Below are 15,749 nucleotides of genomic sequence, written 5' to 3'. Positions count from 1 at the left end.
CCATTTCATCTTTTTACCTACTTGGTGTGCTCCACAGATGCCTTCATGTATTTCTGCCATAACTATATAACTTTCATGACTTCCAAGGCATTTGAATAAAACTCCATCGAAACCTCTTTTATATAATTCATTATTCAGCAAAACATAATTGAGGGCTTGGAGTTTGATTTTTCTTTCGACTTTCAAATTGGGGTTTTGCAAATATTCGACCAATTTGCTTCTCCAATCTTGTTGACTCGAAGAACCAACACTTAGGGTCTCTAGATGGCCTATCAATTCGTTTTCTGTATGGATCAGATACTCGAGACATTCCTTACTTATTTTATACCCTGAAGCCATCTGGGCCAATTCATTTGCGATGGTATTCGAGTCTCGAGGAATATGTTGTAACTCAACTTCATCAAACACATTAAGTAACTACACAGCTCGAGTTTTGAATTCAATTAATTTCTCGTTTAAACACTTATACTCTTGAGTTAATTGCTTGATGACTAGTTGTGAATCACCTCGAATTGATACATTCCTAGCACCTAACTCTTTGAGAATCTCGAGTCCCGTTATTAATGCCTGATACTTAGTTTCATTGTTCGAGTATCCTTTGTATGTTTTTAATGATAATTTAGTCGGGAGCCCTTCGGGAGAAATGATTAAAAGACCTATCCCAGTGCCTAATTCGTGTTTCGAGCCATCGAAAAATAATTTCCAGGGCTTAGTAGTTAAGTAAATAACTTCTTCAGTTTCTTTCGAGTGATCTGCAAGAAAATCTGCAATTACTTGTCCCTTAGTTGCTTTTAACGGCTCGAAATTTAACGAGTATTCAGTTAACGCAAGTGCCCATTTGCCAACTCGAGAATGTAAAACAGGTTTACACAATATTACAACATCACAAGGCCTAATATAGTATTTCAACTTTGTACAAGCAACATAAAGACTTAAACATAATTTCTCTAAAGGAGTATATCTAATTTCTTCCCCTACTAACATTCGACTTAAATAATAAATGACTCTTTCGATGCCATTATCATCATTTTGCGCCAGCATGCCCGCAATAGTCGAATCGCTAGCTGAAATATACAACTTTAATTGCTTCCCCTTAGAGAGTGGTGCAAGCACTGGAGGATGAGCCAAATAAACTTTGATTTCATCGAACGCTTTCTGGTGCTCTTCATTCCATCGAAATTCTTGCTCCTTTTTCAAACGTAAAAGAGGAGAAAACACTTTAGCTTTGCCAGACAAGTTCGATATAAATCTTCTCAGAAAGTTTATTTTACCTAGGAGAGATTGAAGTTCTTTCTTGTTCGATGGAGGTTTAGTCTCCATGATAGCTTTCGTCTTGTTTCGATTCACTTCGATCCCTTTTTGGTGTATGACAAACCCCAGAAATTCTCCCGCTGTAACACCAAAAGCACATTTTAGTGGATTCATTTTTAAACCATGTTTTCTCATTCTCTCGAAAGATAATTTTAAATGGCATAAATAATCCTCCTTTTGTTTCGACCCAACAATTATATCGTCAATATAAACTTGTACAAACTTACCAATTAAATCATGGAATATTAAATTCATTGCCCTCTGATAAGTGGCACCTGCGTTTTTTAGTCCAAATGGCATCATCACCCATTCATAGACGCCTAAAGCACCTGGACATCGAAAATAAGTTTTCGATAAGTCTTTAGCTGCAATATAAATTTGGTTATATCCAAAATAACCATCGAGTAAACTCATAATTTCATTACCTGCAACAGCGTCTATCATAGTTTCAGCAATGGGCATAGGATATTCATCCTTGGGTGTTGCTGTGTTAAGATCTCGAAAGTCGATGAAAACTCTGAGTTTCCCATTCTTTTTTATAACAGGCACGACATTCGATATCCACTCAGCATATCTTGAAGTTCTGATAAATTTTGCTTTCAGTAATCTCTCGATTTCTTCTTTGATTTTCTCGATTACTTCAGGAGCGAATCTTCGAAGGCTTTGCTTGACAGGTTTTTTTCCTGGGATCATGGGTAGCCTATGCTCTACCAATCCTCGATCTAATCCTGGCATTTCATCGTAATCCCATGCAAAGCAGTCTTTATATTCATGCAAAACTCGAATTATTTTCTCCTTCAATTCCCCTTGCAAGAACTTGCTAATATAAGTCACTTTTCTGTTCTCAACAGTTCCCAAGTTAATTTCCTCGAGTGGATCTTGAGATTCTAATTTATGTTCTTCCTTGGTTGCTCTTTCGAATCCCAACGGTGAATCATCGAAAATACAGTCTAACTTGAGTTCTGACTCTTGCCCTTTACCTTTTTCAACTTTTCGACCTCCTGATCCATTTTAATTCCTATTTTTTCTTTTTCTGTTTGACTCGAGACGACCTGGTCCCCTTGTTTTTTCTCTATTTTTTCTTTTTCTTCATTCTTTTCGACTTCGAAGTCTATCTCCCCTTTATTTCTTTTTTGTTTTTCTCCTCTCTTTTTGACCTCGAACTCTATTCCCTCTTTCTTTGTTTTTTGTTTTTCTTCGGCCACAGTGGCCGTGCTATTTTCGTCAATCTCAGCTTCATTTGTATGTACCTCCCTGTCTTGTCTTTCCTCGGCCATGTTGGCCGTTCGATTGGCCATGTAGGCCGATATTCGAGCTAAGAAGCTCGAATAAGGATCTTCATCCTTCATTCCTCAATTGGAGCCGAATCTTTTTCGGCTCGAATTACAAAACCTTTCTTCACATCCCAGCAGAAAGTTTTCTTAACTCCTTCTTCCTCATCCATCACTCCAGAGTTGTAGGCATCAAAAGGCTTGGTCTTTGCAAATGCTGTTAATTGTTGGTCAGAAAAATACATACCAACCTCATACGTTTTCTGGTCAGCCTCAAGAACTTCCAACCCTTCATCATCGTTGTAGAAGAAAATATTTTGGTGCACTGTGGAAGGGATAGCTCCTACCCCATGGATCCACTCTCGATCTAGCAGGACGTTAAAATTCTCCTTGGATGGCGTTACGATAAACATGATCGTCCTCTTCACACTTCCAATCTGCACATCAAGCAGAATCATACCTTCAGGGTGTGAAGATTTTCCTGCATAATCTGAGATCAATATATTATGAGGCTTCAAATCGGCCATAGATTTCCCAAACCTCTTCAGCATCATCTTGGGCAAGATGTTCATAGCTGCAGCTCCATCAACCAATACCTTATTCACCTCGTGACCTTCGATCATTAAGGTTAGTAGTAAAGGTTTCAGATGACCCTTCATCTCTTCGGTAGGGGAATCGAAGACAGCCGAATTAAACTTGGGGATAACCCTCGAGATCTGATTAACCCACACGATCTTGGATTCATAATTGGGATCATCAAAGAAATCTTCTCAATGAATATCTTCTTGTTCATTTACAGACTCCATGGCCCCAGCATACTCGGAAGGCAGAATTGATACTATTCCACAGATGTCTTCTAGAGAATCATCGAATCCGCTGCCGAAACAATCGGTTATCAGATCTTCATCGTCTTCGATGAATTTCCAAGATGATTTGATGGAGTTTAGGTTGAAGCAATGGATGGATTCTTGCTTCTTGTGACCTTCTCCGAAATTTGAAGACCTTTTCCTTGAGCTTGCCACGGATTGAATGATGGAAGAAGGTGATTGAAATGATAGGAGAAGATCCCTAAGCTATGGATGGAAGCATCCAAGCTCAAGAACCAAAAGAAAGCTCACTTTCAAGTTTAGGAATGGAGGTTTTCCTAGAACTAGGGAAGGTGAGATTTCGGTGACCTTTGAGAGAATTTGGGCTGAAGTAAAATTCAGAAATTCTCATTCATCAAAAGTGAATACAAGTTGTTAAGGATCATGCATATATAGGTTCGGCTAGGGAAGCATTTTGGTGCCAAGATTCAAACACCACATGTGGCGCCAAGATTTGAATTCAAATTTGAAATTTGAATTCAAATCTTCACTCCCATGTGCAAGTCCGTGGATCTAGGTGCCCTCATGCATCTTAATTTGATTTAGGAAGCATTTAGGGTTGATTTGGCTAAGCACATGGTCATCCACAAGTGGCACCATCCATGTGATCCCAAATTCAACTTAAATGCCTTCTAAATTAAATCTAGTTTAGCCTAATGAACCTATTTAAGTAATTCCTCAATAATCCTAATCTAATGGCCTAAATACAATGGCCAAGCAAATACAATGGAAAGGAAAAATTACAAGAATGAAAATGAGCCCAATATTGGGTACCAAAAGCCCAAAGGCCCATGGAGCCCAAAACTAGGCCCAATAAGCCTATAGCCTAAAATGTTATCCTATATGGTCCAAAATACAAGACCCAAAATATAGAGAACCTATACTAACATGGTATATACAAGACATAAGAAAAATAGCTAAAACAATATATGGCCCATAAGAAGCTCAACTTGGGCCTTTCAAGCCCTATCGGGCCCATTGGGCCTTGACTGGCCCAATCCTCCATGTCTAGCCCACTCCTCTTGACTCCTTCAATATGTCACCCCTTGCTTTCCTAAGCATGATTCCATCATCCCCTCCCTCTTGAAAAGGATTTGTCCTCAAATCACGAGGATGCATGGAATAAGAATCATCACCTACATACACAACATACCATGTATAAGAGGTGACATGTTCATAGGAAGAAAATGGAATGTGAATCCTAAGAGGAATCCTTCTAACTAACCTAGCAAAGAAAACTAAACTATTAAAATGAGACTCCCTAAAAGTAGAAATAGGATCCTCTTCTAAGTATAACCTAGAATGAAATCCTAAAAATGTAGTGACACTATGACTAAGACAATGAAAAGAATGATTCTTAAAAACTACAACATCTTGCCTAAAATACCCTAAATGGTAGCCTAGGATTTTCCTAAAATATAAAGAAAAAAATACTAGAAAACGTCCTAAACAAATTTGAATCATATTGTTTGGTAGATAAAATGTCTTGGAAAATCTTGAAGACTCATATAAACTATTTTTGTCTTGTAGGGAAAAAGGTAAATTAAGTTCATATGTACTTCCCTTAAGAACAAAAATAGAATATGCAATATGACAAGATATATCTATCAAACAATATATTCCAAAATTTGGGTGCTTTATTAGAACAACTAAAGTAGAAGGGGTCCTAAAAATAGGAAAGCTTTCTTCCTGGGGCACCTCCAAGAAAGTAGCATAAGAAGTGAAACTAAATGTAGCACACTCCTTTTTCACTACATCTTGAAGTTGAGATTCATTTGTTGTAAAACTAACTTGTTCTTGAATCTCTACTTCATGACTAGTGGTGACATTAGGGTAAGAGTCAAGGTCTTGTTTGAAGAAGAGAATATTTTGTGAAGGATTTTTAGTGGTAGAACAACTCTCTTCACATACAAGCCCCTCAGAGGATATGTTTTCCTCTTTACTCTTTCCTAAGAGAAATGCTTTTTTTTCTTTTTCTCTTATTTTTCTCAGTTTTGCTTTTGCTAAAATTCTTTCTTCTTTTTGTTTCAAAATGAGAAGTTCTTCCTCCAAAATTGCAAGTTGTGTTTCTCTTTCAATTTTTGCTTTTTCTCTTGTGAACACTTCTTGCTTTGTCGAAAGTGTTAATGGCTTAAGCTTTTGTGAAAAAGATTTTGAACTATGGAATTGAGAACTTCCATGCCTACTTCGGTGCTTATTGTGTAATCTTTCTTCCTTTTCCTTTAATAGCCGAATTTCCTCTTCTAAGAGTGCAAGATGGGCCTCACTTTCAAGTTTTTCTTTAAGTCTATGCTTGGCCTCTTGCTCTCTCCAAACCTTTAATGATCTTAATTCATGTGCTACTTTTGAAATGTCATTGTAGTCACTTGAATTACTATCACTAGGAGGAGTAGAAAATTCTTCCATTATAGGTGAAAGATTTCTTTTGATAAAAGAAGTTTGAAAAGCAATTTTTTATGCAAGGTTAAGACTAAGTACTTGGAGGATTAAGTATACAAATTGAACTTTGGAGGGAGGTGAGCTACTAAGAGCCACTTAAAAACCAAGCCTCTTCAAGTAAAAATTACTAATCCCCTTTGTAGTTAATCTCTACCAAATTCTTTTCAATGAAAATTATTTTTTTTTGATGTTTTGTGAACTATGATATACTAGACGTATGAAAGCAACTAAAACAAGTATTAAGCAAGAATTAAAACTACCTAAACGTGTCCTAGTGTGAGAACTTGAAAGATACCAAAGATCAATCAAGGACCACTCTCACAAAGTACTAACGAAAATGTACACCTAAGGAGAGATGGTTGTGTACCAAAGAGACACCCAAGACACTCCTTTAAATGGCCCAAATACAAGGTATGAATAAAAATTTAAACAACAAAGAACAAGTGGCTTAAAGTAATTTTATGAAAACAGCCACTAAGAATTAGTGATGAATCAGAGACCGAATTTGCAACAAAAAATTTCAAATTAGTAAGGAAAATTAGTCTCTAAAATCCGTCACTAATACTTATATATATATATTTTTTTAAATCAATTACAAATTCAAATTAAATCTCCAAGATGCTTCACGGTTTGTCCAGTCCAGCCACCACCAAATTTCCAGCCAAGAGTGTTTAGTGTTTGTGTTTAAGTAGCCAAATCCGAAAGCCACCTCTAGCTTCCTTCCTCCTCCTTTCCTTAGGCTTCTTTTGATGACCCTTGTAGAACTAGCTTCTAGGAAGATAGGCTAGGTCAAACTTAGGCCACACTTTGATTTGAACAATTATAAGAACAACCAGAAAATATGGAAGAAGTAGGGAAAGACAAGAGTAGATTAAGAGATGACAAGTTTAGATGACACAAATATGTAGATGACTAGAACAAGAAGGAATTTAACCTAGATTGGTTCTAGAATGGATGCTCAAAACCAAAGAAAAACACTCAAGAATAGAATAGCTAAAAATTTGATGATTCAAAATTAAGTACAAACCGATGGGCAATAATTGGAAAATTCAAACTTCTTAATTGGCTTTTACTTTTCAAATTAGGTTTAGCATTTTTTTTAATCACTTTTGTTTTGAATTTCTTTTGATCTTTCTTCTAAATTTTTTTAATCAATTAGGAGTTGCCTTTTGCTGTCCAACATATATGTATCATGTAACTCTCGGTTGTCGCCACCGGCCCAAACGGGCCTCGGCGGTCGCGAAGACGGTCGAGCTCGCTTTTTATTTTAGTTTTGAAAATGTATTGGATTATTAGAACGACTTATTCTCAAACTGAGACCTTGTCGATCTTATCCAATTTATTTATTAAATGTCTCACCAATCCATGTTAATCCCAAGCGGGACCCTCCATGGATTAGTGGTTTTCGTAGTAAAAGGGTTCATGGAGTCGCCACCAATGTTTTACTCAAAACATTGGAAAAAGGGATAAGGCAATTGATTTTATAAATCAACTTCGGCCATTACAACCAGAGTTGGGTAAGGGAGTCGGTTACGCGTGGGGAAGGTGTTAGCACCCCACAACGCCCCTTTCGGGTTCCCTATGACAGATTATTTCTAAAAATAATAGTACAAAATTACTAAATTACCCCTATTTATTCTAAACGATTATGAACAAGATATCTACATGGCGAATAAATTAGATATGCTATACAACAATCAGAAAGCAGTAAAAGGAAGGATTTTGAAGAAGAAACCTTTGAAGCGTGCTTTTATATATTTCGTAAAACTGGGAAGCTTTTTGGCGTTCCCTCGCTCTACAAGCCCGCTCGCTCCCTCCTATAAAATTTTGACTACGGAAATCCGGAGGATTTCCCTTCGACTAGGTTCGATCCTCAAGCAAAATGGCTCGGGGCTCAAGAACTTCGTCGGATCAACTCTCCGAGTGATTTCTAGGGCAGAACACTGCTCAAAAACCCTAGAATACTCAAGGAGAGGGTTGAAACTATGTTCAAAAGTGTGAAATGACGTCCAATTGACGTCATATTTATAGGGAACAGGCCCAATACGGGCTACAGAATCAATACGGCCGTATTGAGTTCAATACGGCCGTATTGAAGCTCAGAAATTTCAATACGGCCGTATTGAGTTCACTGCGGCCGTATTGAAGCTTCAATACGGCCGTATTGATTTCAGTACGGCCGTATTGAAGTTTCAGAAACTTCAATACGCCGTATTGAGTTCACTGCGGCCATATTGAAGCTTCAATACGGCCGTATTAAGTTTAGTACGGCCGTATTGGGCTTCATTCCCTCCACTTTCTTATTTTGAGCTATTCTAAGACCTCTAGACCTACAGAGAACCCTCCTAGGGCCTTCCAGGAGTCCTTCTGGCTGATCTTCCTTCAGTCTTCGAGAGTCTTCAAGCTTTATTTCTGACCCGGACAATTTTAGGGGTCTACAGCTGCCCCCCCTTTACTTAGTCAAACGGTCTTTTGGTGTACCGGCTGACAAGTAAAGGAGTTGACCCAATTGTCCGGGTGATGTGCCAACCTTCTGACTTGTAGCGTCTTCCGGTGGAAAATTGTTGAGTAGCCTCTCCAGGTTGAGTATTAGTCGTCGCCTCTCCAGGCTCATGCATACCTCGGTGCTCTCGACAACTGGGTAGCTGAGTACTGCCTCTCCAGGCCTGTGCATACCTCGGTGCTCTCGACAACTGGGCAGCTGAGTACTGCCTCTCCAGGCCTGTGCATACCTCGGTGCTCTCGACAACTGGGCAGCTGAGTATTACCTCTCCAGGCTTGTGCATACCTCGGTGCTCTCGACACCTGGGTAGCTGAGTATTACCTCTCAGGCTTGTGCATACCTCGGTGCTCTCGACAACTGGGTAGCAGAGTATTGCCTCTCAGGCTTGTGTATACCTCGGTGCTCTCGACAACTGGGTATCTGAGTATTGCCTCTCAGGCTTGTGCATACCTCGGTGCTCTCGACAACTGGGTAGCTGGGTATTGCCTCTCAGGCTTGTGCATACCTCGGTGCTCTCGACAACTGGGTAGCTGAGTATTGCCTCTCCAGGCTTGTGCATACCTCGGTGCTCTCGACAACTGGGTAGCTGGGTATTGCCTCTCAGGCTTGTGCATACCTCGGTGCTCTCGACAACTGGGTAGCAGAGTATTGCCTCTCCAGGCTGGTGCATACCTCGGTGCTCTCGACAACTGGGTAGCTGAGTATTGCCTTTTAGGCTTTGAGATGATTTTGTCTCCACAGTCCACGATGCTGCTTCGACGGTTTTTCTGATTTTGTGCCGCTGAGGGCTGGATAACGCAGGGATCCGTCTAGGGGATGTGCAGTCATTCATAGGTTCCTGTGCCCCAACTTGCATTGCATTGTTGGTACCCATTGAGGAATTTCTGTTTCCTTGGGGTGTAGACACAGATGCTCTTCTTGAATTGAGCGATGCCTTATGTTTGGCTGACGTCCTTTGACGTTGGTGGAGTATCCCGGTTATCTTTATTCGGGTATCTCTTTTGGGTTTTCTGATTTTTGTCGCCTCTGTGTAGGCTGTTATCTGCTGGGGATTCTGTCGTTGATTTTGATTAGCCTCTTCTGTTAGGCGTATCAGCTTGACGTTCAATGATTGGCTAAAAAGCCAAATTCCGCTTGGGGAATTGTTATTGATTTTTTTCTTTTTTTGGGTTTTCCTTTTTGAAGGAGTGCCTCTTGTGTAGGCGACTGGGGATTTGAAGTTCAGTGTTCGGCTGAGTGCCAGATTCCGCTTGGGGAATACTTATTGATATTTTTGATTTTTTCTCTTTTTGCAGGGATGCCTCTGAGTAGGCGATTGGGGAATGAGGGATCTTATGTATCCCAGAGTATTATTTAGGAAGCCTCTGCAGGCTTAGCCTCACTCAACACTTGAGTTGGAGAGCTATCTTCACTGAGGAAGTTTAAGTCCTTTGACTTGGATATTCTGCTTGGGAGATCGTACTTCCATTGGGGATTTTGACGATTTTGCTTTGATAGCTCTCGCTGGGGATTTGTTCCGTGAGCTTGAGTTGAGGTTTCTCTGGGGAGTATTATTTCTGCGAGCCTCTCCAGGCTCATTTATTCTGTACAGTTGGGGAGTATTATTTCTGCAAGCCTCTCCAGGCTCAGTTATGATGAAGGAGTATTATTTCGGCAAGCCTCTCCAGGCTCAGTTATTTTGAAGGAGTATTATTTCGGCAAGCCTCTCCAGGCTCAGTTATTCTGTACGATGAGTTGCTTTTCTTGTTCAGCCCAAGAATGCAAGCTGAGATGTCTTTTGGAGAGTATTATTTTGGCAAGCCTCTCCAGGCTCAGTTATTTTGTATAATTTGTTGGATTTTCTGTATTTTGCCTTTTTGTTGATTTTGGCTTTTTCTGTGTTTTTTGCCTTTTTTGTTGAGTTCGGCTTTTTCTGTATTTTTGTTGATTTCTGTATTTTTGCCTTTTTTATTGGTTTTGGCTTTTTCTGTATAGAAATGTCTCAGTTATTCTGAGAGAGTATTATTTCGGCGAGCCTCTCCAGGCTCAATTATTCTGAGAGAGTATTATTTCGGTGAGCCTCTCCAGGCTCAGTTATTTTGAGAGAGTATTATTTCGGCGAGCCTCTCCAGGCTCAATTATTCTGCATGAGTATTGTTTCGGCAAGCCTCTCCAGGCTCAGTTATTCTGAAGGAGTATTATTTCGGCAAGCCTCTCCAGGCTCCATTATTCTGAGAGTATTATTTCGGCAAGCCTCTCCAGGCTCAATTATTCTGTACAATTTTCTTGTTGGATTTTTTGTATCCATGCCTCTTTTCCGTTTTCGGCTTTTTGTTGACTGCTGTCATACACAATCAATTTTTCCTATTTTCTATTTTATGCAATTGCCTCATGACGAGGTCTTTGAAAATTTCTTTATGGCCAATACGGCCGCATCCATTTCAGTACGCCCGTGTTTGAGTTAAAAATTTGTTCATAACCCCAATTTTAGTACGGGTGTACTGAACATGGTACGGGCGCATTGTTTTTTCTGAAGTTTATATATTTTTTGTTTTTTTGTTTGTTTTTTCAATAAACAGAGAATAAGTGATCTTCCAGTACACCTATCATCTGTATGCATGTATGCGGTATGATGCACCTAATTCTATTTGATTCATTTTTCAAAAGAATTAAACGATGCGTTTCTCTATTTGAATTTTGCCATTCCTCCAGACGGGCTGTGCATTGCCGATTTCTGTAACCGAGGAATGATGCGTGTTATATTGGGATTTGGTGTCATCAACCAAATGATCCTTCCCTTCCTTTAAAAGATATGTCAACCCTCCTATTGACCACTATATCTCCATGTTTCCACTAGATTATTCAAAAATCGTTGGGACAAGAGAGAAAAGAAGGAAATGATATATTTTCAAAAGTTTGTGTTTTAGAGGGGATTATTTTATTTTTTGAAAAATGGATTTTGTAAGAATGGCTGGCCAATGGTAGGCTTAAATGTTTAGGTTTGTTCGATTAAACACTTATGAGGTTAAGCACATCTTTGTTATTAATGATTGTGCTTTGACAACTTGGATAGCTTTTCTTGAGCCCCTTGTTGAATTCAATTGATGGTACCATCATGGATTTATTTTTTTTTTTTCTTTTTTTGACGGCCCTAACTTTTGCCTAAAACACCCTTTTGTGATGTCTTAGCGGGCTTTTGTTTTTGTTCATTATTTTGTAACCCTAATTTTTGCCTAGGTCACCGTTTTGTGGGATTCCTAGCGGGTCTTTTGCTCTTATTTTTGTACAGCCCCCTTTTTGGGTTTCCTGCCGAGCTTTTTGTTTTTTAGGATTTTTGTCCTGAATGGATTTCTTTTATCCATGACGGCACTTATTGAGGCCAAGAAAAGGTGCTCCAAGTCGTTATGCACATTTCCACATAAAAATGATGCGAGTTTATTATTATCAAGATGATTTTAACCTCATTCATGTTTATTCAAACAGGGTTAAAATAATGTGGTCTAGAATTTTATTGCAAGCAAGAAAAGAAGCAACAAAGAATTAATGAAGAATGATTTTATTATAATCGCAGCGGAAACATGTGCCCTATCGAGGCTCGGGGGTCGGGCTGTCCCCGAGGAGTGATCTCTAATAGTCACTGAGTCTATACATCCCTATCGGAAGGAGAAAAACATTTTGACGACGACGACCGGCCTTGACGCTTGTGAACCGGCCTTCCTAAAGATCTGGCTTAAAGAACGTCGAGAAGGATCTTGATTCCTCTTCGTTCTTTGATCTTTAACAGGGTTGTATCCTAACCCTTGTTTTCCCGGATTGTCCTTGATAATGGGTAGCTCCGGGATTCCTTGGGAGTCCTTGCCTAATCCTTGTCCTGGCAAGTATCCGTTCTTTGTGAGTATATGAGCTACCTTCTTCATTTCTCGGGGAAACGTTTCAACATTGGCAATTTCCAATGCTTGGAAGGCGGTTTCCAAAGCTTCCTCTGTTGCATCCACGTAAGGTATGGTGGATGGCTTGCTGATGAGTATGTCATCTTCAGCTTGTACGGTCACCAGTTTGTCATCCATTATGATCTTGACTTTCTGGTGGAGCGTAGAAGGAACAGCTTTCGCATCATGAATCCAAGGTCGGCCGAGGAGACAGCTGTATGCGGGAGTGATGTCCATCACTTGAAATTCGACGTTGAAGATAGTGGGTCCAATTTGGATTGGAAGATTGATTTCTCCCACTACTTCTCTTTTAGATCCGTCGAAAGCTCGAACGATCACGTTGCTCGGGCGCATTTGGACTCCCTTGATTGACACTTGATCAAGCGTTTTTTTTGGGCATCACATTCAAGGAAGATCCGTTGTCTACCAAGACTTTTGCGATGTGATACTCCTTGCACTTTACGGAGATGTGCAAGGGCTTGTTGTGATTAGGTCCCTCGGCGGGGATCTCTTCATCGGTGAAAGTGAGGTGATCATTAGCCGTGATGTGACTAACAATCCCCTCAAACTTGTCTTGGGAGATGGTATGCGACACATATGCCTCGTTCAAAACTTTCAACAGAGCTTGCCGATGCGGTTCGGAGCTTAGGATCAACGACAACAGCGTAATCTTTGCTGGCGTCCTATGAAGTTGATCCACGATGGAGTACTCGCTCTGTCGGATAAACTTTAACAGCTCGTCTGTCTCCTCCTCGGATTCTTTTTCCTCGGTTTTCTTTTCTTCTTTTTCTTTATTCTTGGGAGCTTTGTTATGAAGATCATTGGGAATGTAGATCCTGCCACTCCTAGTCATGCCCCCAAGTCCAGCGATGTTGGAGATATCGCTGTCGGCAGAAGAGTGGATGTCGTATATCCACGGCACAGCCTTATTTGATTCATAAGGGAAAGACCTTGGAACGGTGATCCTTAATGGTATCGGACCTTCCCCTTTATTCGTCTTGATTACCAACAACGGAGTTGATGTGCGCTCGATTGGCACGGTTGTTGGCTTACACTTGATAACGAACGGCGTGCGATCCATTCTTTGAACATACGCATCGACTAATCCTTTCTTTTTATTAATGTTTATTAATGGATTACTAGGAGAGATGTATGAATGACTCCTAGATCTCTCCATGATCTATATGCATGATATGAGATGATGAGGTTGAATATGCATGCATAGTGTTTATTCAACTAAGCATTATCATGTTTTTAGGATGTTCCTAAGATGATGCATGATATTGCTTGGTTTGGATAAATAACCCTTTTTTCCTTTTTTCGGGTATTTTGTTTTTTGTATTTTTTTTGGGTGAAAAGGGAAACTACCTACATGAATGTGATGAAGGTAGATGTTAACACCATGCAATGGAAGATTCTTATTCCTATTTATTTTTATTTTAAAAGAATAGGAATGTTGTATGTTTAAAGAAATGCAATGTATGCTCAAACAATTTCACATAAACAATGCACAAACAATTCACTCATCCACGAACAGTCACGAGCGAATCACGAGGTAGGGGTCTCCTGCAGAAAAGTGCATATTCAAGGTGGATCTAACTGTTCTCACCGGTCTGAGGCCCCCAAGGTGCCCCCATTATAGGGACCCAATTCCTCTCATCGTAGGTCGATGGAAAGCTCCAACGCACCGTCGGACTCAAGTTCATGGTTATCACCTTGAGTGATGTTTTCCGACAACGGTCTACGGGCACCTATAGACCCATTCGACAACCGGCCGTACTAACATCCACTCCCTATGGTTAATCACTCATGCCCCCGGGTATAGAGGGAACTGTTGTGTGCAAAGGTTTGTGTACAGTTTGTATTTCAAACAATTGCGGAATTTAAACATACAACAGTTATTTAAGCCAAATAGATAAACATGTTATCATACAAGTGAGGGGTAATAAAGTAATTTTAACTATTTTTTGTTAAAAACAATCTGTCACTAAATGGGACTGACTCTCGAGGCTTCCCCAGTGAAGTCGCCATCTGTCGCCACCGGCCCAAACGGGCCTCGGCGGTCGCGAAGACGGTCGAGCTCGCTTTTTATTTTAGTTTTGAAAATGTATTGGATTATTAGAACGACTTATTCTCAAACTGAGACCTTGTCGATCTTATCCAATTTATTTATTAAATGTCTCACCAATCCATGTTAATCCCAAGCGGGACCCTCCATGGATTAGTGGTTTTCGTAGTAAAAGGGTTCATGGAGTCGCCACCAATGTTTTACTCAAAACATTGGAAAAAGGGATAAGGCAATTGATTTTATAAATCAACTTCGGCCATTACAACCAGAGTTGGGTAAGGGAGTCGGTTACGCGTGGGGTAGGTGTTAGCACCCCACAACGCCCCTTTCGGGTTCCCTATGACAGATTATTTCTAAAAATAATAGTACAAAATTACTAAATTACCCCTATTTATTCTAAACGATTATGAACAAGATATCTACATGGCGAATAAATTAGATATGCTATACAACAATCAGAAAGCAGTAAAAGGAAGGATTTTGAAGAAGAAACCTTTGAAGCGTGCTTTTATATATTTCGTAAAACTGGGAAGCTTTTTGGCGTTCCCTCGCTCTACAAGCCCGCTCGCTCCCTCCTATAAAATTTTGACTACGGAAATCCGGAGGATTTCCCTTCGACTAGGTTCGATCCTCAAGCAAAATGGCTCGGGGCTCAAGAACTTCGTCGGATCAACTCTCCGAGTGATTTCTAGGGCAGAACACTGCTCAAAAACCCCAGAATACTCAAGGAGAGGGTTGAAACTATGTTCAAAAGTGTGAAATGACGTCCAATTGACGTCATATTTATAGGGAACAGGCCCAATACGGGCTACAGAATCAATACGGCCGTATTGAGTTCAATACGGCCGTATTGAAGCTCAGAAATTTCAATACGGCCGTATTGAGTTCACTGCGGCCGTATTGAAGCTTCAATACGGCCGTATTGATTTCAGTACGGCCGTATTGAAGTTTCAGAAACTTCAATACGCCGTATTGAGTTCACTGCGGCCATATTGAAGCTTCAATACGGCCGTATTAAGTTTAGTACGGCCGTATTGGGCTTCATTCCCTCCACTTTCTTATTTTGAGCTATTCTAAGACCTCTAGACCTACAGAGAACCCTCCTAGGGCCTTCCAGGAGTCCTTCTGGCTGATCTTCCTTCAGTCTTCGAGAGTCTTCAAGCTTTATTTCCGACCCGGACAATTTTAGGGGTCTACATCGGTCACCTTGAGGAAACACCAAAACTGGATTCAAAAGAAATGCCAAATGACAAGCCAAATTAGGTTCAAATTTAAGACAAATGTAACATGCTTTTCATGCTTGTAGATTTGAATGGCACATGCTCACGGTTTTAGGCTCCACAATTCAAATTCAAATTTCAATACAAACATAATTTTCAGCAC

General features: G+C 40.0%; 1 protein-coding gene across 1 annotated transcript; it reads right to left on the bottom strand.

The window, feature by feature from the left end:
• Positions 1-417: 417 nt before the first annotated feature.
• LOC145954871 (uncharacterized) lies at positions 418-3,241 on the bottom strand. Its single transcript, XM_083069558.1, has 5 exons — positions 2,704-3,241; positions 1,737-2,312; positions 1,539-1,640; positions 1,076-1,391; positions 418-892 (listed from the first exon to the last, which is right to left on the bottom strand). Exons 1-5 carry the CDS (start codon positions 3,239-3,241, stop codon positions 418-420), a joined length of 2,007 nt encoding a protein of 668 aa, XP_082925684.1.
• Between the last annotated feature and the right edge of the window lie 12,508 nt (positions 3,242-15,749).

The sequence above is a fragment of the Cajanus cajan genome, chromosome 2, assembly GCF_000230855.2.
Source record: "Cajanus cajan strain Asha chromosome 2, NIPB_CcT2T_4, whole genome shotgun sequence".
NCBI lineage: Eukaryota > Viridiplantae > Streptophyta > Magnoliopsida > Fabales > Fabaceae > Cajanus > Cajanus cajan.
This window is presented reverse-complemented; position numbering and strand designations above follow the sequence as displayed.